Source organism: Monodelphis domestica, chromosome 7 (genome assembly GCF_027887165.1).
Source record: "Monodelphis domestica isolate mMonDom1 chromosome 7, mMonDom1.pri, whole genome shotgun sequence".
Lineage (NCBI taxonomy): Eukaryota > Metazoa > Chordata > Mammalia > Didelphimorphia > Didelphidae > Monodelphis > Monodelphis domestica.
In genome coordinates this window covers 135,826,096-135,849,525 of record NC_077233.1, presented here as the reverse complement: position 1 = coordinate 135,849,525, position 23,430 = coordinate 135,826,096, and the positions used below count along the sequence as shown (strand labels likewise).

General features: G+C 42.3%; 2 protein-coding genes across 2 annotated transcripts; one reads left to right on the top strand and one right to left on the bottom strand.

The window, feature by feature from the left end:
• Positions 1-65: 65 nt before the first annotated feature.
• APOBR (apolipoprotein B receptor) lies at positions 66-5,563 on the bottom strand. Its single transcript, XM_007499451.3, has 4 exons — positions 5,438-5,563; positions 933-4,763; positions 486-745; positions 66-385 (listed from the first exon to the last, which is right to left on the bottom strand). The coding sequence occupies exons 1-4, from the start codon at positions 5,492-5,494 to the stop codon at positions 316-318; spliced, it is 4,218 nt and encodes a 1,405-aa protein (XP_007499513.1). The 5' UTR covers positions 5,495-5,563; the 3' UTR covers positions 66-315.
• Positions 5,564-10,341: 4,778 nt separating this feature from the next.
• On the top strand, positions 10,342-23,230 carry CLN3 (CLN3 lysosomal/endosomal transmembrane protein, battenin). The gene is made up of 15 exons (XM_001368876.4): positions 10,342-10,697; positions 13,410-13,485; positions 14,877-14,973; positions 16,642-16,713; positions 16,920-16,999; positions 17,472-17,557; positions 17,727-17,799; positions 17,918-18,061; positions 18,176-18,282; positions 18,993-19,045; positions 19,222-19,290; positions 19,414-19,469; positions 19,579-19,672; positions 20,184-20,324; positions 20,560-23,230. Exons 1-15 carry the CDS (start codon positions 10,637-10,639, stop codon positions 20,677-20,679), a joined length of 1,329 nt encoding a protein of 442 aa, XP_001368913.2. The 5' UTR covers positions 10,342-10,636; the 3' UTR covers positions 20,680-23,230.
• The last annotated feature ends 200 nt before the right edge of the window (positions 23,231-23,430 follow it).

The window sequence follows — 23,430 nt, the reverse complement described above, 5'->3', positions numbered from 1 at the left end:
AATCCTCTGGGTAGTTCCTATAGAAAAAAGTATAGTTACCTGGAAATAGCTTATGAAACAAATGAATGCAAGTCTCCTTAATTCTACTTTTAAGCTTCTTTTTTTGTTTTCAATTCCACATCATCTGGGTGAGATAGAAGAAGCTACCAAAGGCTGGGGCATCCCTTTTTGGGGATCAAGACATATGATTAGAAGTCCCTATGAGATAGGGAGGGAGATCATTCCAGGCTTGAAGGTGAGGTTGGGGTCAGAGATTAGAGTAAAGGCAGAGAATGGTGGGAGAGGGGAGGGTAATTAGATTCATAGGTCTTCTGGTTACTGGGGCTTGGGCCGTCCCAGACGAGCCTGTAACTCTTGCATCATGCTGGGATGAGCGAGGCCAAACCTGAGGGAAGGAAGAGGATCATAGAGAATTAATAGGTCATGATTTGGAACCAGGGCTTGGTTCCTTTTCTCCTTCCTCACCCTTACCCTCTTTTCCTTACCCATGGCCTGGGGGCCGTTTCCTTGTTGGGACTGGGGTCCCCTCTGGCTTTAGGGGACTTGGCACTATAGTTTCCTCAGATTGGAATAGTCTCAGTTTTGAGGCTGAGGACTCCAGAGCCTCATTATCATCACAGTCATCCTTCCTTGGGGCTGGCACTCTACGAAAAGAGGGGCGGGATCGTCGATGGGAGGCATTTCTGGAGAGGAGAACTCGACTTCTGGGAATGGAGAGGTTCAGGTATGAACCAGGGAGGGGAGCCTGTGGGAAAGCAAGAGAAAGGAAGTTCAGGGTCATGTCAGAAGTTTGGCCCTAACTGGCCCTTGGAATCTTGAAGATTTCTCTAGGTACTTAGTCATTAATATCAATAATGAGAATTTGAATTTTAAACATGCTTTACAATTATGTAGCACTTTATAGTTCTCAAAGTCTTTTCACATTATCTCACCTCACTCCAGATGTTTTGGGCATCAGCGGCAGGATTGGGTACAGGAGACAACATTAGAGCTATTGAATTGGTGGTTGATGGGGCTTCTGTCTGCCTGTTTTCTGAAGCTTCCAGAGTTCCAGATCCAGTATCTGCAGCTTCCTCTGTTCCCTTGCCTTGACTAGGCTTAGCTTTCTCTAAGTCCCAGACTCTTGCAGTCTTCTCACTGGATTCCCAAACTCCAGCAGCTTCTGAATCCCTGTCTCCATCTCTCCAGTCTGCTGCTTCCTTGGCATCAGAGCATTCAGTAGGCTTCAGCTCCTCCCTGTTTCTGTCTTCCTGGCTTCCTACCTCTTCTCTGTTCCCACTGTCTTCCATATTCTCTGCCTCTAGCCCCCTGCCTCCATTAGCCTCTGCTTTCTCCATAGATTGATTGTCCATGGAATTTCTACTCCCTTCAGCATGACTTCCCCCAGCTTTGGCTTCCGTCTCAGTTTCTTCCTCATATTGCCTCTCTTCCTCCAGGGGCCAGGTACTTTCACAGTCCACATCCTGGCCTCCACCAACCTCTTTCTCTGTTTCCCTGTTTTCCTTGCCCTCCCCAGGTTTTTCTTCTGACTTAATTTGCCCCTCTTTCAACTTTTCTTCCTTCACAAACTCCAATTCCTTGTTGGTCACTGTCCTCTGTATCTCTGCTCCATGACAGAAGGCAAATTTCTCTTTTTCACAGTTGCTCCCTGACTTCTCTTTCTCAATTATGCAGGATTCCTCAGTATCTACTGAATCTGTTTCTTGGTCTCCCTCAGACCCTTCCTCCTCCCTCTCCCAGGTTCTCCTAACCTCTGATTCTTCAACTAGATCTCTCTCAGTCATTCCCTCTGTTGCTTGGCATTCTTTGGTTCCTTTAACCTTCCAGAAGCCTTTATTTTCTTCCTCTAGTACTTCCTTGACTCCAACTTCTAATAAATTTAAATTTGGACTTTCTCTAGCCTCTATTCTTTGCTGACAAATTTTCTCTTCTGAGTTCCAATCTCTTTTGATTTCCTTCCAGTCTCTCTTTACCTTCTGTTCTATCTCCTGGCTTCTTCCAGTTTCAACCTTCTTTAAAATCAAGCCTGCTTTCTCACTTACTATCTCAGAATTCCATGGGCTTTCAGCATTTCCCTCCCAGCCTACTTCAGCCTCTCTACCCAGGGCTCTGCTGCTTTTATCCTCCCTCTCTTGACTTCCCTCAATCTCTTTCATATCCTGGCTTCTTATGACCTCTCCCTCTGCCTCTCTATCCAGTGATCTGCTGCTTTTATCCTCCCTCTCCTGACTTCCCTCAACCTTTTTTGTCTCCTGGCTTCTTATGATCTCTCCTTCTGCCTCCCAGTATTCTTTAGCTTCTGTCTTTTCCCTTTCCTGGAGTTTTCTGGCTCCTGACTCTTCCATTTTATGGCCTCTTTCAATGTGTGCCTCTTGGCCTCCTCCCTCAAGCTCCTTCTCCCAAACTCCCCTGACTTCTTTCTCTTCCTTCTCTGGTTCTATTTTCTCAGGTTGCTTGGCCCTCCAGTCTGTTTTAGCCTCTGCCTTTGGGGCTTCTTGGTATTTGAATTCTTGGCTTCCTTTAGTTTCCCAAGCTCCCTTATCTTCTCTAGTCTGAGGTATGAAAACTTTCTCATCCTTCCATCCTCCTTTGCTTTCTATTTCTCTTACCTGGCCACTTTCAACTTCTGTTTCCATTATCTCCCTGGCTTTGACTAAGGCTAAGTCCTGTTTTTTCACCTCTTGGACATTTCCATTCTCTGTGTTCTTAATATTTTGGGCATTATGGGCATCCATCTCACAGCCCTCCAAGGTCTCTCTCTCTGAAATTCCCAATGGTTGCTCTTCTCTTTCTTCAGCATCTTCCTCCATTAGCTCTTTCCCAGTTTCTTCTTCCATGTTCCAATCTCCTTCAATCTCCTTAGGGCACTGGTCTTCCCTAACCTTCTCTATCTCATAGCTTTTCTCCAACTCTTGGTTTTTTTCCACCTCTGCCTCCCTCATTAAGTTGACCCTCTCTGCCTTTTCTGACCTTGTTTCTGAGATCTCATTGGAGTCATCTATTCTTTCTGTCTCCTTAATTTCATGGGGCCTTCCAAGTTCTATCTCCAAGCTTCTCATGACTTCCTTAGCTTCCACTGACTCTATCTCCTTCCTCTCACTAACAATATCAAGTATTCCCTTCCAGACCTTAGCCTCCTGAATGCCCTGGCCTCTAGTTTGCCCTGACTGACTCTCATAGATTTCCCTAGCCTCTCCTTCCAAGCCCCAACTTCTTTCAATTTCCATCCCTGAATTCAGAACTTTCACAATCTCCCTTTTTTCCAGGACCCAGAAGTCTGCCATTTCTTCCTCTCTTTCCTTCCTTTGGGTCCAGACTTCCTCTGAGAATGTATTTTCCTCAGTCGCTCTCTCTTCATCTTTCTTCCTCTCCAAATCTCCCCCAACTGCCTCTTCTGTGTCCCAGTCCTTTTGAATAACCTCCAAGTCCCATTCTCTACTGATCTCCAGATCCTCTGCCTTCCAGGCTTGCTCAGCTCCTTTTTTTGGAGTTATTTCTTCTATCTTTGATTTTATAGCTTCCCTGACCTCAGCTTTCTCCATGACTGAAGTTATTGAGACCTCAGATTTTACAGCATTTTCTCTCTCACTTTTTTCTCCTGGCTCCTGGACTCCTTGTAGCTTTTCTAAATCTATATTCTCAGGCTTTGTATATTGGACTTCCCAAGCCACTTCCTTTTCCATTTCCTTTTTTGCACATCTGATCCCATTCTTCTCTGGCTCCCAAATTTCCTTGACCTCATGCTTCTCTAACTCCAGTTTTTCAGGAGCTTCTACTTTCCTACTTTCCCCAAATTCTTTCCCCAAAGCTCCATCAGGTACCTTCTTCATCTCATGATTTTTCCTGGTTTCCATTTCTATCCTCTGGTCATTTCCTGGCTCTCCTTTTACCCTCTGTGCTTTCTTACCTTCTTTTGCTTCTTCCCAATCTCTAACATTTCCTCCCGTCACCTGTGCTTCTCTGTCCTGTTTGTCCTCCCAGATTATCCCATTCTCAGATTCCACCCCTGAGGTTACTAAAGTCCTTCCTTCAGGATCTCCTGGCTTAGACTCTTTGACTTCTTCCTTCTGTTCTCTCACAGGCTCAGTTTCCTCCCTTCTCCAGTGGTTCTCAGCCTTCCTTAAATGAACTTCCTTCTCTTTGGACTCTTGGTTTTTCTCACCCTGTGCTTTTAGCTCTTTGACACCCTTTTCTTCTGAGGCAAGTTCTTCTGACTCCAAGTATCCTTCATCCAAGATCCTTTCCTTTTGGCATTTTCTAGCCTCTAATGTATCTGCATTTTGACCTTGCTTGGGCTCTGTCCCCATCATATACCAAGTTCCTTGGCCCTCTATCTTGTACTTCCCTCTGATCTCTCCTTTAGCCTCCTTGATTTCCTTGAAATCCTTATTGCTGCTGTCCCAAGTTCTAAAGACCCTGGTTATTTCTTCATTCAGGCCTACCCCAACCTCTTTTTCTGTCTCCCAGATTCCCTCAGTCTCTGATTTCTGAATTTCCCCAGACTTCTTTTCTTTCCCTTTTCCCCAAGCTTCTTTACATTCTGACCCTCCAAGGAAAAAAGTATCTTCCAGATCTCTGCCGATGGTCACTTCCTTTCCTGCCAGTGCTTCCTCAGATTCCTCAGCTTGCTGGCTCCCTTCTGCAGTTCTTTCCCCAAGCTCCTCCACCCTCCCCTCATCTCTCCTGCTGAACTTTCCCCCTCTCTCCTCTGCAGAGGGAACTGTGTCTCCTAAGAGGTAGGAAGCAAAGTTGCTTAGGGAGACCTGGAATGAGAAAAGGAGGTACGGGTGAAGTGTGAGGTCACAGAATAGAAGAGTGTGTGACCCTCCCTCACCTCACTCTTTCTTCCAGCTGGATCATGATTCTAGGGGAGAGAAGAAACCATGGGTACCAGGACAAGAAGAGTGAGGAGTTCAGTTGAGAGAAGTATTTCAGCAGAAGGCAGAGGCATGGAGGTTCTAGGAGGGGGGTGGGGGTGGGAGGGAGAGAGAAGTGGTGAGAGAGAGAGAGAGACAGAGAGACAGAGAGACAGAGACAGAGACAGAGAGGAAGACAGACAGACAGAGAGAGAGAGAGAGAGAGAGAGAGAGAGAGAGAGAGAGAGAGAGAGAGAGAGAGAGAAGGTAGTTGTAGTGAACTGGGAATAGTAAAGCCTGGAGGAAGGGAAAGGATAAGACAAACAGCAGACATTTTTTTTAAGTATGTCTATGTTGAGGCTGAAGGTGATAGAAGGTGATAGAAGAAAGACGAGACAGAAGTCTGAGTTTCCAGGAGGAAAAGGATCTCTTAGTGGGGACAGAGATCAGAGATCTTGTTGGGGTAAGAAATCTAATTCCCCAGAAGCATAGAGCTAGGATTCTGGGATGGGGAAAAGGTGTTTGATCTCACACCATAGGGAAATTAGTCTAAAGCCCTGGCATCTCCTTGCCCCTCTCACCAGAGCCTCCCTCAGGGCATGGTGCACCCCAGGGAAATGAAGCCTCAGGAGTTCCATCTGTCTGTTCTTTGTCCATCCAGAAAGACTGCAAAGATCTTCCCCTCCCCAGTCACCCTGTCTTCTCCCTGATGTTGCTACTTCCTTTTCTGTCCTGACCCCTCCCACTCACCCCCCTCCTCCGCACCACAGTCTATAAGTCCTGTCCTTCAACAAACATAAACCTGTGCCCCCCACATTTAAATTGGAGAGCTATAGATTCATGAAGAACAGGCTGAAGGATAAAAATTGGGGGAGGGGACCTGGGGTTGGAGAAAAAAGAAAATAGCAGAAAGCTGTCAATATTAGAGAGAGTGGAGATAAGAAACATATGGAAACTAAAGCTTTGGTGACTCAAAGCCTGTGCTAATACACCTCAGCCATTTCCGCACCCCCTATCCCCAACTCAAACCACAGGCCCCTATGGGAGAGGAAGTTGGGGTTTGTGGTTCCTGCTTCCATCTAAGATGAGGGACAGAGAGTGGGGGAAGGGGAAGCAAATATAGCAAGTACATCGAGTGTAATGCTTGTTGGAAGTCAAGGCAAAGGTTACCAGCCCCACCTTACACAGAACTCCAATTTTGCTACTTCGAGTTTCCAGAGTGACCTACATGGATCCATGTTAGCATCTAGGGCACTGTGGGAATTGAAAGATATATGCTCACTTGAAGTCAAATAGAAGTCTGAGCTCAAGAAATGACAGCTTAGAAAGAAGCAAAGGACTTCAAGGGAGAGATGTCCCATTAGCCTAAGGGCTTCTTCTGGCTATTGGTTGATGATATTGGATCTGATTCTTTTAGGGACTAAGATAGTCCTGAGACTCTGGATTTAAAAAGGGTTGAATCCCTTCCCCAGTGGTCAAAGATCACCAACAGATGGCAGTAGAGCTCAGGGTAGAATAAATCTACTGAGGACATCAATGTCATTTAACACAGCTTGATATCATCAGAACAAATAAAATGAGTTCCTTCTCTAACAAGGAAAAAAACAGATGTGAAAATCTGTACATCCCTATGTATGGGTGAGGGAAGTTTTCTTTGTCATTCATTTTGTAATCTCATTTAGTTATCTTTTCTTTTGAACTAATATATCTTCTAGTTGATCTAGTAAGAAAGAACATTAGTGCATAAGAGTTATGATTTTGTATAGATGCTGAGCCAAAGTGTGCCTTTAACTCAGAGTTACTTTCTTGGGACCCTACATTCAAGAGAGTTCTGGCTTACAAAGTGGTAGGGGGCAAACTTAGGGTATCTGGAATTTGGAGCACTGAGCTTTTATGGGGGATGATTAGAACATTTCTTGGGGCAGAGTGAGGGGCTCTGGACTGTACTTTAGTGCACTGGTAGATGTTAGGATTCTATGCCTATATTCTGGAAGGTGGAGTCCTGTTAGTAGATAATGGAGTTTTTTAGTCAGATCCAACAGGGAGGGCTGGGGCTTGGGAGAGCTAGAACCTTATTGAAAAGCAGCATATCATGAAAAGTGAATTGAATACAGGAATTTTTTTTTGCATGACTTTATATTTGCTACAAGGGTTTCCCCCACCCACCCAAGGGGGATGTAGAAAGAAAATGTTTTCATTAATTAAAATACTTTTAAAATGCATTAGATTTTAAGTAAGAAGACCTAGATTTGAATCTTGATGCTGCTACTTACCATATGTCTATGCCACAGGACTTATATCACCTCTGAGGTTCTTTCTTGCTCCAGATCTATGATCACTGGATCCACTCTAGACTCTAAAGTCACCAACAAAACAGGTTGTTGGGTTTTTTATGGGAGGGGGACAGTGGTGGTGGCCCTTTAGCAGTTAGGTAATATGTTTCCCTTTATTTAATGGAGCCCCTGATAGTGAACTGCAATTCAAGCACTATTGGATTAACTTCCAAGTTCTGTTCCAATTCTAATTCAGTTTAGTGAATGTAAAGGTAAGTATGATGCTGTTGTAGTTTTTATTTTTAAACTAACTTTCCTGTCCCTTGAAAGAGCACTGGAATAGTCAACCTTGATGAGTAGGGAAAACAGGGTCCTTAAAAGCCACTCAAGAGTGCAATTTCAGCAAAAGCAATCAGGTAGCAGGAGGGAACCTGGGCTCTTTTCTCTTTCTGAAATGTTCTGTCTTCTGGCCCTGGTCTCTGGCTTTGCACAAGAAAACACTCTTATCTCCTCCTAGGACCTGTTAAGTCTAAGCTTTACAGTTGAAAAACATCATCATACAAAATTTCATGAATTTACAATTGTCTCCTGCCTTTGTTCTCTAATAAATCTGTAATCTTCCACATTTGTGATTCCAAAGAAAAACACACTGGTGTTCTCATTTATATTTATTGTATGAAATTTAAATTAAAAATATAAAATTAAATATCTGGATATTTTTTTCCTCTGGTTAAGAATGGAAAATCTCTACTTTGCTCATATGCAGGCATTATTCAGATATTCCCCAAATACCTTAGTGAAGTCATTTTTTAGGGAAATCTACCCCCATTTGACACATTTAAAATCAATAGGAGACAGAAGAGAAATTGTACCACCAGGCTCCAATCTGCTCTGGTGGATGAGTAAGCAGTTCACAAGAGAATTCAAGGTTAGAAAATGTCTCAATTTTCTTGAAGGATGGATACTTGCTGGCCCTCTCTCTCCCAGGGATCTCTACTTAGCTTTCTGTCATGTAGTCTCTCCATCAGGTCTTGATTGATGTCTCTTAGTACTTAGGCAGCAGGGTCTTTAACCTCTGGATACCCAAGATGGAGGGTGGCTAGCCTTCACTTTTTTTTTTAAACCCTTACCTTCCATCTTAGAATTGGTTCCATAGCAGAAGAGTAGTATAGACTAGGCAATAAAGATTAAGTCGATTGCCCAGGGTCACACAGCTGGGAAGTGTCTAAGGCCAGATTTGAACCTAGGACCTCCCATCTCTAGGCCTGGCTCTCAATCCACTGAACCAACTACCTATCCCCTATCCTCTCTTATACTATTAGAAGACTGAATATCCTCTCAAATCTTTGTGCAGTCAGCTCACTACTATGTACCTTCTTTGGCTTGACTCTCTGGCACTTCTGCCTAGCATTTTACTATGTGCTAGTTAGTATCTTAGCAGGCTGTTCTGGCGTTGTGCAACAACAATTTAATTATTTTTTATTCAAAGATATTTTATTTTCCCAATTACATGCAACTGTCTTTTGTTTAGAAATACCCTGCTCAATGAAATAATGACTTTCTAAGATAATCCTAACTTTGATGAAAGGCTCATATCTTCACCTTCTAGTTCCATTTTTGTGGCATCTAAACAAAAACAAGAGGTTGGGGGTGGGGTGGGTACCCAGCTGCTCTTGGCTTTTATTTTTCCATTTATACTGTTGTAAGGGATTTTAGCTGTAGGAAGCTGAAAGTAGGATGTACAGAGGCAGAGAGAGAAAATTCCAAAACGCTGAAAAGACTTTCTCTCTGGAGTTGGTGGAGTTGCTCTCTGAAGAAGGAAATTTTGAAGCTGTCAGGAGACTGGGACTTTACTTCAAGCAAAATCATCTTCTGGGAAGTAGTAGAGAGTAGTAACACTCCACACAGGTGGACTGTGTGGGTGAAGCCATTTCTTCCCTTCCTGATCCTGTGAGCTGCTAATGGTTTCTACTGGGACTTCTGACAGACCCAAGAGGACATCAGTTGTGAGACTTCCTTTGTCCTTGTTCCTGTTCCTACAAGCCTTCCCCTAATCTTAAATAGTAATTAAGGAATTAATTAGAATAGTATAGAAAGTTGATAGTGGGTTTAGTACACTGACTTGGGGTTTAAGATTAGATCTTCCAATTCCCTTCCTTTCCTTCCCTTAGTTTAAATAAAGTTAGTTTGATATAATTACTTGTTCTACCTAGTATTTTAATTATAGTTATTTCAGTATCACCAAATAATTCATCTAGTGTGTGCAGGTCATTGTCATTTACTGCTTTCAGAGCTCTGTTTACTGGGAAATAAAGTATGTGTACAGATAATAGCTAGCATTTAACTACTGCTACTTTACAAATATTATCTAATTTTTAGTCTTCACAGCAACCCTGGGAAAGAGAGATGCTATTATCTCCATTTCATGAATGAGGAAACAGGTCCTGCCAAGGATGGAACAGCTAGTAACTCTCAGAGCTGCATTTGAACTCAATTCTGACCTCAGAATTCCAGGGTGCTCTTTTTGCCACCTAGATGTCTCAAGAAATGTTAACATTTATTTCTCCTTTTAAGATTTACAAATCACTTTCTTCACAGCAATACATTAAAATTGTCCAGGTATGATCATCTCCATTTGCCAGGTAAGGAAATTTAGCTCTGGAAGAGGTGAAGCCATTTTCTCAAGGCCAGACAGCGAACTATGGTCTGGGGGGAATTGCATTTGGGTACTCTGCCTCCAGGTTCACTACTTGGTCCATCACAACTGCGGTGCGTTAAATGACAAAATGTGAGAGAACTGAGAGAATTTCTTGAGAGTGCTATGGAAAGACTGGGGGAGAAAGGGATCGCCTTCACTTCAAGCTCTGTGTTATAATAATTTTAAAGGTAAATGGACGTTCCAGACCGTGTTGGGGGCGCAAAAAGTTCTGTTCCTGGACAGTAGCTAGGAGCCGCCCCGTCCCCTAATAGTACTGGACGTGCCGGAACCACAGCAAGGGCGGCCAAGATTCACGTCAGGCCCGATACCGCCAGGCAAGGGCGCCGGTGAGCGCGGCTTTGCAGTTGAATAGCTGCCCCGCCCAACCTGGTCTAGTGGTCAGTGATTTCGCGATGCGCTTCTGCCCTACTTTTTCCTAAAGTCTAAGCAGCAGAACAGACTCAGAATGGCCGAGACTAACCAGGAAGTGAGGTATCACGTGATGAGACGTGCTCCGCGAAGATCACATGACGCTCAAACCGGTTTTTAATTGTTTGTGTTCCGCTCTGATGACTCCAGACTGGCCCGCTGGTGCCCTCAGAGTGGTCTACCTCGGCGCTGGCAACGTAGGTTTTCATAGACGACTGCAACCACATTCTACAGTCTCAGGAGAGGAGAAAGGGCTCCAGAGAGGAGGGTGACTGGGCCGGCCAGGCGGCCTGGGTCAGTGCTTTGTCCCTGTCTTTCCCAAGTCTAATGGAACCAACGTGATCTCCTGTCTGGCCAGGCTTTGACAGCTGATCTTCCGTATGACTCCAGACGCCACCATGGCGCCCACGGACTCCTGGCAACAGCATTCAGACTCAGAGAGTGAGTATTATTAATGCCCCAGAGGTTCCTCTGGGATCCAGCTTCTGACATCTGATGTGCTGAGGGGCTGCACAGGCCAGAATAATGATGTGTATCACTGAGACCACAGGGCTACATGTATGTCATCCCCTTGTAGTCAGTGAGCATGGTGAGAGATGGTGGTGGAAAGAGTGCTGACGTTTTAATCAGGAGAGATCCGAGTTCGAATTCTCCCTCACCCCTTGTTGTCATCTGTGAATTCTAGATTGTTGTTTCACCCCACCCCACAGTGCTTTATCTTCCTTATCTATAGAATTTGTGTGGGGAGGGGACAAGATGACCCTTTCCAAAGTACCTTCCAAATCTAAATCTAGACTCGTGTGAATGCAGTAAATTCAACTTAGTGACATGGCTATTACACAACTAGGGGAATATCATAGGTAGAGTTTGAATCCAGTTTTTTACCACAAGCTCACCATCCACATTACCCCATTATACTTGCTGCTGTTCTTTAATGCTTAGGTCATTCCCTCTGAAGCTCCCATTTCCTTATCTGTGAAATGACTATGAAAAAAGGAAAATATCTACCTCACAAAATTGTAAGGAAAGTTTTAAAACTTAAAGCCTTATAAGAATGAATTCATAGTAATCATAACAATGCTTTTAGTACCTATTTCACACCATTAACCTTGATGGTGGTGTCTTTTTTTGTATGTCTCCCCAGCACCCAGTGTAGATTCTAGCTTGTTTCAATCTTGCCTGACTCTTCACAATCCCATTTAGGGTTTTCTTGGCAAAGATTCTGGAGTGGTTTCCTATTTCCTTCTCCAGCTCATTTTACAGATTAGAAACTGAGGCAGAAAATGGTTAAGTGATTTGTTCAGGGTCACACAGCTAAGAAATGTTTGAAGCCAAATTTGAATTCAGGAAAATAAATCTTGCTGACTTCAGGTGCCACCAAGTGGCTCCTGTAAGTAAGTATAGTAAGAGCTTAATTTTGATAGATTGCTATTACATTTTAGATCAGATGAGATTATGTGTATGAAGCACTTGATAAGCCCTTAAAGCCAAAATAATATTTATAACCCAGCTATTATATTTCAAGTGAACTATTCATAGCCCATAATGCTGTTGATTTGAGGACTGAAGTAAATTTATCTCCATCCTGTTAGATTTAAAATAGTTTTGAGCATTAAATAGTTGTAGATAAGAGAGTGGGAGCCATAAACTGTGATAATTAAAATGTTTGGGAGCAAGGGAAATATATAACAATTATGACCGCTGAAATATGTTTTCTACTGTGTCTTGGTTTTATATAAATATAAGATGGTCGCCAGGGAATATATTCCCAATTTATGAATATGCCCAAGCCAACTGGGTTTTATAGAGAAATTTAATTTATAATACACTGATTAATCAATAGAAAAAGAGAGAAAGTAAAGAAAGGAATAAGAATGAAGGGTCTCAAGCCAATAAGGCCTAGACCTCAGTCCTAAGAGATAAATCAGTCAGTTGGTTTTATCACTCACCCAAGATCTCTCTAGGTAAGGCTTCTCATGCCAACCTCAGGCTCCACCTTCAAGAGAGCCTTCTTTCAAGAAATGTTTCCAGAGAATTCTCCTCCTGACTCCTCCTGAGTTCTCCTTCCACAGCCTCCTTCAAGACCTCTCCAGGAGCTCTCCCTCCAGGACCTCTCTCCTCTCAGACCTCCTTCAGAGCATAAACTCTCTCTCCTCAGAGCAAAACCTCCTTCCTCAGAAACTCTCCCTCCAGGACCTCTCCTCTCAGACCTCCTTCAGAGCAACCACCTCAGAGCAAAACCTCCTCCTCCTCCTCAGACCACTATCTTTAAGCAAACAATCTAAGTTCCCTCCCCTCAGTTCTCACATCTACCAATCACTGTGGATGTCTCCCCTGTGCCAATGGTGGCTCTAGCTTCACCCAGGACCGCCCAGAGGTCTGTTTCCTTTGCACATGTCTGTTGAAGGTCATATTCTCAAATAATTAAATCTTGATCCTTGCTGCAGCCCTTCCTAAATCTTTTTACTCTGAGTAGGGTGGAGATTGTAGTTTCAAGACCTGGTTCTGTCATTCCAAGTATCTCTATTGTATCAATTCTAAAATCAATCATGACTCAAAGAACTGTTCTATGCTTAAGCATAGGTCAAAGCCCTTTCCATTGTTTAGCAAAAGGTTTCTGTCCTAACGTAGTCTTAAGTAGGGAGGAGAAGGATCCTCCCATGCCAAGGAATTCCACATTCCAACAGAGTTCTCACTATCAGTAGGAAACTTCTTCAAGTATGAAATTTCCCAATGGGGAAATTTCCAACATTCATAAGTCTAAGAAATTTTAAGGTTTACAATCCACACATCCTATTCTTTCTTATTTTGGACTTCTCTCTTAACTCCTATCTCTTCTTGTGAAAATGCTACTTGTTCTCCAAGACTAAGTTTCTTTCTAAATCGTTCCTGGATTACCCACATTTGAAAAATAAATTTTTTATCAGACCCCACCCCCTACTTCTTTGTCCCCTTCTTGTGCATTTAGTATTTATTTTGCATTATAATTTATTCATATGTATTATGTCTTTTCTTTTAGGCAATAAGTTCCATCAGAGCAAGCATAGCCCCTCTTTTTTTTTTTTAATTTCCACAGGATATTATACATAGTAGATGCTGGAGAAATAAGTATTTTCTAAATTAAATCAAAGATTCTTTTATTCCCCCTCTTAGGAGAGGAGCTTCTCTCTAGCATGCCTCATCAGCCAGGGGCTCAATCTGTCCACTGGAGAAACTTGATCAGTTTTTGGTGAGTAGCTAAGGGAGAAATCAGACTCAGGGGATAGAGGAGGGGAAACCAGAGTGGAGCCTAAGAGGAGGACCCAAATGGGTATGGAGATTGGTTGAGAGCAGAAAAAGTACAGAGAGGGTGAAGAAATAGAACTGGATGGAGATTAGGGCAGAAGTTTGTCTAGGTACTAGGTCCAGTAGGGAATCTCTTGTATAAGAAACTTCCTGGAAGCAGCTCATAGTCTAGGTCATTGATGGCAAACTATGGCACATGTGCCAAGATGGCACACAGAGGGCTCTGTGGCCTTGTATCCCCACCTCTCCTAATTTTTTACTAAAAAGGCAGAGGGACTCAGGTGGAGCTCCCTTCCTCCTCTCCATCATGCCTGACAACATTTTTTCACATCTCCAGCCCCCCAGCAGCCCAATGGGAGTGCTTTCTCTCGATGCTGTGTGTGGGTAAGGGGCAGGGCATGCCTAGCACTCTATGGGGTGGGGGTGGGGCACAGCACAGCTTGTAGTCTCTAAAAGGTTTGCTATAAGTAGTTTAAGTATATGCAGAATGAATGGGGTAGGGGCATCTATTCAGTGCTTTTTATGAGCAAAGTGCTGTGCTGAACTCTGGGAATACTAGTAGAAAAGCAAGACAATTTCTGCTTTCCAAGAGCTCACCTTGTACTGGGGGAGATAGCACAAAATATAAATATACGAACAGTTAATTAAGTAGCAGTTTAAGATTTTGTATGTTAGAGCATGTTAGCTCACTTAAGTCAGTCCATTCATTTTACAGATTGGAAGGTGAAATCCATAGAGGAACTTAGTGGCACAACCAGTACTTAGAAAGCAATGGCTCTGTATAAAAAGTTAACGAATAAATGAGTATATTGAGACTAGGACTTGGGTCTCCTGATTCCAGATCTAGTCTTTCTTTCTCTATGCCACACAGACTTTATAGACTTTTTTTAGTTTGAGACTGATGCCTAGAGAAATAGTTTGGCTTGGCCAAGTTTGTTGGTGAGATTACAGTTCTACCAGACAGCAATAGACTAGATGTCACAAAGCAGTATGTGCTAAGAATTAATTGATTAGTAGGACAGATAAGTGCCCTACCTAGTTGGAGCATGAAATATTGCTTCTGGGTGGGATGGTCAAAGGAGCCTTCATGGAAGAGTAGGGAGGCAATCTGAGCCTTTGAGAAATTGTAGAAAGGGACAGGAAAAATAGAGGGGAAAGCGATAATTGGGAGAGAGGAGAAAGACTGGAAGCACTTTGTAAATAGTGAATTTTTGGTACCTGGGTTGTGATTTGAAGGAGCAAGTTGGTCAGAGAGAAATAGATAGCAGAAGAGGTTCAGGGTAAAGTTGGGAGGGAAAAGCTGCTTCTGAGTATTGTTTCTCTTTTCATCTCTAGGCTCCTAGGTCTTTGCAACAACTTCTCCTATGTGGTGATGCTCAGTGCTGCACATGACATCCTCAGCCACCAGAGGGCACCTGGAAACCACAGCCATGTGAGTTACCAACAGGGCCTTAGGTTTATAGCTAGATGGGAATAAGCATCTTCAAGACATTCTAGACAATGGAGGGTCATACTTATTTTTCCGGGGGGGGGGGGGGAGAGGAGCCCAAAGAGGCTGACCCACAATTAGACATTGAATTACTGGCAAGAACAGCATTCATTCATTGATTTATGTAGCAAATTGAGAACTAACAATGCTAATCTGACAAAAAAAAAAACTGCCTGCAGTTCCTATGTAATAAAGTTGTGGGTGGTGACCTGAGAAGGAGAAAGGAGACTGGAGGAAAATAGGTGAATAGAAAATAGAGATAGGGGGAGAAACACCTGAATAAAGACTCACAGACAACAAGTTAAAACACATGGGGAGTTGCGATCTCTGTGAATACTTCCCATGGGCAAGGGTTCCAGAGAATTAATGGGAGTTATGAGGAACAAGAAAACACGTGGAGAGTAAGGACTCCTTAATGCTTCCCATGGGCAAGAGTGCCAGAGAATTAATGGGAAGCATGGGTGCAACAGCGTCAAAAGAAATGAGCGATCAGGAGGAACAAGATAGAAAAGAGCATCTAGAGCAATCAGAAGATCCAAAGAGGATCAAGAGCATGATCCAGAGATGTAAGAGGGAGAGTTGCGCGTGTTCCCCAGCTTTTATTGGAGATTCTAGGAATGTCAAGTGGGGGGCATAGGTTTTAACACTGGTTGAATTGACAATGATGAAATCAAAGAGGTGGAGATTAACCCAACATGTGCCTTGTAAAGGAATGTGGTCTGACAAGGTATGAGCTAGGATACTGCTGCCAGTAACTTCCTGCTCAGGAATTCTCTTGTCCTTAGGACTGAAGATTTAGAAATGCAATAATCAATACTTAACATGGCCATGAGTCTGACATATGAATACATAAGATACAATATCAATACATCAGTCATACTTCCAAGATGCTAACATGCCTGGCATGCTACAGTAGCCCCTTCTAATAACTGCATTTGACATACACTAGTATCTTTGCCAAGAAAAGACCCCTACACAGGGTCATGAAGAGTCACATGACTGAACAAGGGGAGAAGAGTACAGGTATAACATGAAAGGTATTTCTTAATAATGAAATGGAGATTTCAGAGAATACACAATGTTAGGATAGGGTAGGATAAGGCCTTGGCAGGGATGGGGCAGACATGGATGTACATGAAGGGCTGGAAAGTGGTGACCAGAGAAAGGAGCTTTTTACCTAGGTACTTGAAGGCTCAAAATCTCTGATTCTGAATAGTTCCCTAGAACAATAAATTGTCACTTGTCACACCTTCTCTGTTGTAGTGGGATTTGATTATTCTCTCTGTTAGAGGTGGAAAGCCTGGGATGGGCAATGGAGATTAGAAAGATCTCCCATCCTTCCTAAAAGTCAAGGTTGAAGAGTGGAATACTGAGATTTGGCTAATTATAAAAGGTGAGATTTGAGGTACTTAATCTTTAGTCTTCAGTCTCTTCACTTTGCCCTACTTCTAGGGCAGACCCAAGATTGAGTAGATTATCTTCCCCAAGGTTGGGAGGAGTATCACTCAGGTAGGTTGCTCTGAGGAAACTGCTTTCAATTTAAATTTATAAATACTCTACCAAGGAGTTGCAGTTAACTGGATAACTGAGACTTTTCTTTTCTTCATTCAGGTGGATCCAGAGCCAACACCCATTCCTCAAAACAGTACTTCTAGATATGATTGCAACCCTTTGTCTACAGCCGTGAGTGTTGTTTGTGATTCCCTAAATTGTTCTGCTCCAGCCCCCATTTCACCTGGCTTTTAAAAGGTCCTCTAGATCTGAGTGCCCTGCCCTTGCAGCATAAGTTGCTCTACCTATTCCATACAAGATATACAAAGTCCCTAGGGCCCTAGCCCAGGACTATCCAAGGATTCAGAATGAAGTCTTATTTATAATTTCTATCCTAGGCTGTCCTCCTGGCTGACATTCTGCCTACATTCATTATCAAGTTGCTCGCTCCTCTTGGCCTTCACTTGTTGCCCTACAGGTCTGAAACCTATTGGGGAAGGGTAGAAATGAAATGAAGGAAGTGAGAGAAGATGGTCTATACAGTTTAGTGTGACTTTAGGCAAGCCATTTAGTTTATCTAGGCCTCAGTTTCCTCATTTGTGAAATAAGATGAGCAGATGATTTCTAAAGTTCCTTTCAGCTCTAAACCCTATGACTGCATGGAAGTGCCCCTAAGCTCTCATCCCAGCTCTATGTCTAGTTGTATACCCTTGAGCAAATCACTTATCTTTTGTCTTCAGTTTCCATCTCTTTAAAATAGAAGGTTTGGACTAGGTGGTTGCTAAGGTCTCTTCTACTTCCTAATGATTTTAAGATGGGATCTGGGTAGTAATGGGGAGGAAGAAAAATATAATACTGGAAACAGGTCAGAAAGGCCACAGTCTTAAGTTTATTAAGAAGAATTAAAATTGGATAAGGAGGAAGGACTAACTGATCTTTTTCCTGTCTAGCCCTCGAGTTATCCTTTGTGGGGCCTGTGCTGCTGGTAGCTTCCTTCTGGTTGCCTTTTCCCAGGAAGTTGTGACCAGCCTAAGTGGTGAGTTGTGTGTTTAGGAGACCTAGGCCACAGGAGGTTTTAAATTGGTACAATTTGGGGTGGCAGGGTTGGGGCAAGATGATATTACAAGGTTAGGGCCAAATGAAGAGAAAGATTTGTTCAGTTTCATGGGGCTGACCTTTCTCTATCCCCACCTTCCTGTCTCTAGGTGTGGTCCTGGCCAGTATTTCCTCTGGGCTGGGGGAGATAACCTTTCTAGCTCTTACTGCCTTTTACCCCAGGTAAATGGAGGGAAGGGAGAGTCTGAGACAAGGTGTTTCTGAGATGATACAGGGCATGAGATGCATAGCAGTTGTGCTGATCTCTTGTATCTCTACTTCTTGGCTGTCTCCTTTTCAGGGAGGTGGTTTCCTGGTGGTCCTCAGGCACTGGGGGGGCAGGGCTATTGGGGGCCCTGTCCTACCTTGGTCTGACCCTGGTTGGTCTTTCCCCTGGAAATGCCCTACTTTCTATGCTAGGCCTCCCTGTTCTCCTGCTGGCCAGGTGAGTTTCTCTTCCTGCTTCAACTTTTTTAACTCTCTTTGGAAAGTGATAAAGGAATATGAGTCAGAAAAAGGGAAGAAACCTTTAGACTTTTTTCTTTTTTCTTTCCTTCAGTTACTTTCTGCTGCTGAAGTCCCCAGACTCATTGGTTTCCCAGAGAGATGGGGTTCTTGAGACCTCTGCTCAACAGCCCCTCATACCAGAAGAGAGCTCAAAGCCCCGTGAGTGAGTTGGTTGTCTCATCAAGCTCAGGAGACAGCCTGGTATACACACTTGTTCTGTGACCTTAGTCACGAACTTTAGATTATCTGGATTTTACTCTCTCATTTTGGGCAAATGGAAATAAAGCTCTGGTTCACAAGGGGGTTGGGGGCACCATAAGGTAAAACAGAAGAGCATTTTGGAAACTAGAAATCATTGCATGAAGTTAGGAATTATTATTTTGACTAATACTAATAATTTAATATGTGGTACAATGAAAAGAGCCTTCGATTTGGAGTCAGGGAATCTGGATTTTTAAATCCCAGCTCTATTAACTATTTGTGTAACTTGGATTTCTTCATCTATAAAATGAGGGAGTTGGACTAGGTGACCCCTAAAGTCCTTTCCAACTCTAAGCCTATGATCCGTTTAGGCTTCTTTTTTGAAAAATACCAATTTTATTACCAATAAATATCAACAAATATAAACATTTCAGTGAACCGAGAAAAAACAAAAAAAGAGAATTTTACATGAAACTGTGAACTTTTTTATGTACATTTTGTCTTTTTTCCCCTACTATGTATGTCTTGAATTTAAAAAAAAATAGTCCAAATTTAACATGGTAGTTCTGATATTGCCTTTTTTTGTCTATGGACCCTTTTTCTGGAGCTTTCTCATCAAGAGGGTAAGGGATAAATTTCTCCCTAATTCACTCCTCTCTTCCCAGCAGGCCTCAACTTCAATGTGAACCTCTCTTTCAGTGAAAGGTGGAATGTCTTCAAGGTATGGGGGAAAGGGTTAGGAGATAAGATTATATTACTTTTGTAATGGAGTGTATAAAGGGATGAGTCAGTCATGGGGGTTGCTGCTTTAGTGTCTCATCCAGAGAGCCATCAGGCCTAGAGCTGGACCTAAGTTTGTACCAAAAGCTCACCCTTGTTAACCTCTTATTCCTCCAGGGTCTACTGAAATACATTGTTCCCTTGGCTCTGGTTTATTTTGCTGAGTATTTTATCAACCAGGGACTGGTAAGAAAGAGGATATGGGGAATGCAAATGAGGAAAAGGGAGTGTAGGTGGGGATTAATGATTGAGGGTTTGGATAAAGGAGTAAGGAGGAAGCATTCAGATCTTATCTGTCTCTCTTCCTAGTTTGAGCTCCTTTTCTTCAGAAACACATCGATGACCCACTCACAGCAGTACCGATGGTGAGACTAGAAGTAGGGGTAGGGTGACTGTAGGGGGCCAATTCCTTTGAGGAGCTTGGTTGGTCACATAGAAGTGGGGGAGCCTTTTATAGTGATCTGGTCTTCACAGGTACCAAATGCTATACCAAGCTGGAGTCTTTGTCTCTCGATCCTCCCTCCACTGCTGCCACTTCCGTTACATCTGGATATTATCAGTGCTTCAGGTGGGATGTTCAGTTTTCTTTGGAAATCTCTCCTTTCCTCCATCCTTTCCTTATTTCCCAGTTTCCCATGCATTTATCATTCACTTGATTCCTAGAGATTATTGCTAGTAGAATACAGGGAACCTGAGCCTTAAGCAAAACTGGACTTTGATTCAAGAGATCAGCTGTGCTAGTAACTTGTTATGGAACCTTGAGAAAAATCATATAACTTCTGCTTTTATTAATCTTGAAAATGAGGATATTGAATAAACCTTATATTGTCAACATTAAAGGATTGTTGTAGGGAGAGTGCTTTAAGGGTTAGAATACTCTGTAAGTGGGAGATTAGTATTGATGAAAAGGTTTCTTTGAACCCTTTCCAATGAGCCCTTTTTTTTTTAGCTCCTGGAATCCTGTTGAAATTCATTACTACAATCTATCCCTTTCATTTTGAGGGTTATGCCTTTCCCTACTCATTGATTCTGTTGCTAACATCCAGCTCTTCTCTTTTTTTCCATTTGTCCCTAAACAGTTTCTGAATCTGGGCTTCCTGATGGCAGCAGTATGGTTCGGATTCCTTCCCAGCATCTATCTTGTTTTCCTGATCATTCTGTACGAGGGATTCTTGGGTGGGGCTGCCTATGTCAACACCTTCCACAACATTGCTGTTGAGGTCAGCAGGAGTGGGGTGGGGAATCAGGGCAAGGAGGAAGAATAAAGGCCTGAGGGAACAGGGTCTCTAGTCTGTATGGTCAGATGTTGCTCCTTACTATTTTTGTGAGTCTGGAGCACCTTGTCACTGCCTTATAATTCAAAGGAAGCTAGGAAGCTGAAGGAAAAGAAATGGGGGGGGGGGGGGGACACAAAATGGGGATTCTTTTGAGTGACCTTTCCTTTGCCCTTTCTAGACCAAGGATGAGCACCGGGAATTTGCCATGTCAACTGCCTGCATAGCAGATACCTTAGGGATCTCTCTGTCAGGGGCTTTGGCCTTGCCTCTGCATGATTTCCTGTGCCAGAGTCATTGACACTTGCCTCATCTTGGAGCCCTTCCTATAGTCTGGAAACAAAATCAGCTAGAGGAAATACTCCGCTGTTCTACAGAACCCTCCCCTGGAATTGGACCAGAGAGACTTAATGTGCTTGTCACAGCGGGGCCAAGTGAATTGTTGGAGATTCTGGAAGAGTGTTCAAGAAGATTCATAATTTATCCTTCTGCCTCCAAACTGAGCTTGTACTATCAGACTGCTAGTCAAGTACACCTTCATGTCATCCCATTAACAAAGTATTTTATCTAATACCTCCCTGTCATGTTTCCACAAAAGGAATGTAGATGTACATGAAGCATAGCAAGGGTCAGCAGATATATTTGGGAGTCAAAAGGAGTACTCAGCTAAGGGGAACCAAGGAGGGTTAGGCTGTCATCTAAATGCTGATGTGGTAGATTTTTATGATGCTAGATAGTCTTTTGGGGTGGGGATTCCACAGCAGGGACTCAAACTAATCATTCCTTACCAATGAATAGTATAAGCCTGTTTTTGTTTCATTCTAGGATAAGGGTATACAATGGTTCCTAGCTGCCACATGACTGTGGGTTTTCAAACAACCCCATCGCCACTACCAAGTTCTTTTCCCAATTTTCTCCTTATTCTTCCTCTATAATTAACACTACAGGACTAGTCCTATTGGGGTGATTATCATACCTCCCTAATAAGATGCACTAAAATAGCCATTAAAACAATCTAAGATGCTACTTTGGACTGTTTTGCCTTTGGGAGAAAACAATCATTTTTTATAAAAACATACATTTTTTTCACTTATATCTTTTCATCCCAGAGAAAATATCCAAAAAACAACCAATAACTGCTTTTAATGTAGTATTTACATTTGAAAGATTCAGGATTTTAGTTAAGCATGAAGATTCGTTCCACTTATAGATCTTAGACTTTTTAAACTTCACTAGACAGCTTTTGCTGTGGCTAGAAATTTTCACTCTCTATTGGCCAACCTGTTAATGAGCTTCTCCTACTTTAGCTCAGTTGATACTCTCTTGATCAACTCATACTTGAACCCTTTTCAGCTTGGGAGACCCAGCAAGTTTTTATAGGTAAGGAAACTTAAGTTCCTTAGAGGTTTAGGGATTTGATCTACACCCTAGCTAGTAAAGTTTTAGAGCCAGGACTAGAATTCAGGTCTTCTAACTCCTAAATTGAATTCTTGGATTTCTTATACTATGCTATTTCCCTTTCAGGGTCTGCAACACAATATGATCAAAGGAAATTGATCATGTTCTTGATTTTTTTCACTCAAGTCTTATGTTACAGTGTTTACATGATCATAGATCTGTTAAGACAAGAAATTATTTTGATAAATGAAATTGATATTCTCATATGAACTGGAATTTCTAAACTGATAAAAAGCCTCATATTCAACCATTACCATGATACCTTCAGTGATTTTGTCCTAGCTATAAAAATCTCACCAGCTAGAACAATCTTTCATGTATTTATAATGATTGAAGCTTTACGGAATTCTTTCCCCATACCCACTTTGTGATTTAAAGAATCATCATAAAACTTGAAGTTATAAAGCACTTTTAGTGTTTCTCCATTCATACTTAATCTGAGTAGAAAGTGATTACTATAAATTTGAAAGGGGAGGATGGAGATTAGGGCAATGAATTATTGTGGGAAGACCACACTAGGCTTGGTGTCAGGAGATTTACACCAGATGTTCCTCTGTGACCTTAGATAAGGTACTTAACATCTCAGGGTTTGTTTGCTCATCTGTAAAATGAAGGATTTGGATGAGATGTTCTTTAATGTGACTAGCTCTAGATCTCTTGAAATCTGTTGAAAGAAATAATGATAACTTTTTTACTTTAAAATACTTTATTATAGTAACAGTTTTAATAACAAGAATTGACTAATCCCTACAGTGTTCTAGGTACTATGCTAGGCATAGTTGGATATCCAAGACATGAAGTGTCCTTGCCTTTAAAAAGCTTCCATTCTGTTAGGGGAGATTTTATAATTGGAGGCAGTGTGGTATAATAAGTGAGAACCTACATTCAAATCCTTCTAATTTTAGTCAAATTGCTTTACTCATCTGTCAAATGAGGGGATTGAATAGCCTCAATCAAGCTTTGAACCTCATTCTATATGCTCCCATAAATATATACAAAATTGTGAAATTTTTGAAGGAGATGGTGGTGGGAAAAAAAAGTAGTTCAGGAACAGGTAAATTTATGAGGTAGCTTTTGAGCTGAGCCAAGAAGGGGTGTACAGGATAGGAATTTATGGAACACCCACCCACTATGTGCTTTATAAATATCTCATATAGCCCTGTCAGATAGGAGTTCTCAATTATGCCCATTTTTCAGTTAATAAAACTGAAGGTCAAATAACTTGCCCAGACTCACACTGCTGATAAGTATATGAGGTCATATTTGGATTCAGATCTTTTTTTTTCCTTTTCTTTTTATCCTGCAAAACACACTTGCATATAGTCTTTGTTGTAAGAGCATACTCATATATAGCCAAAACCCCAAAATAAAACCATGAATACACTAATGTGAAAGATGACTACAAAAATTCTTTCTCTGGAGATGAACTCAGATCTTTATGACTCTAAGCCTGAGCTTTGAAGCAAACCAGGGATGCCCAGAAGTAGAGGTTATGCTGGAGTTCATTACAATCATCTATCTGCAAAAATAAGGAAATGGAAGATGGGATATCCTGTGATGAAGCAGTAAGAAAGTTCTTTTGGCTAGATCAAAG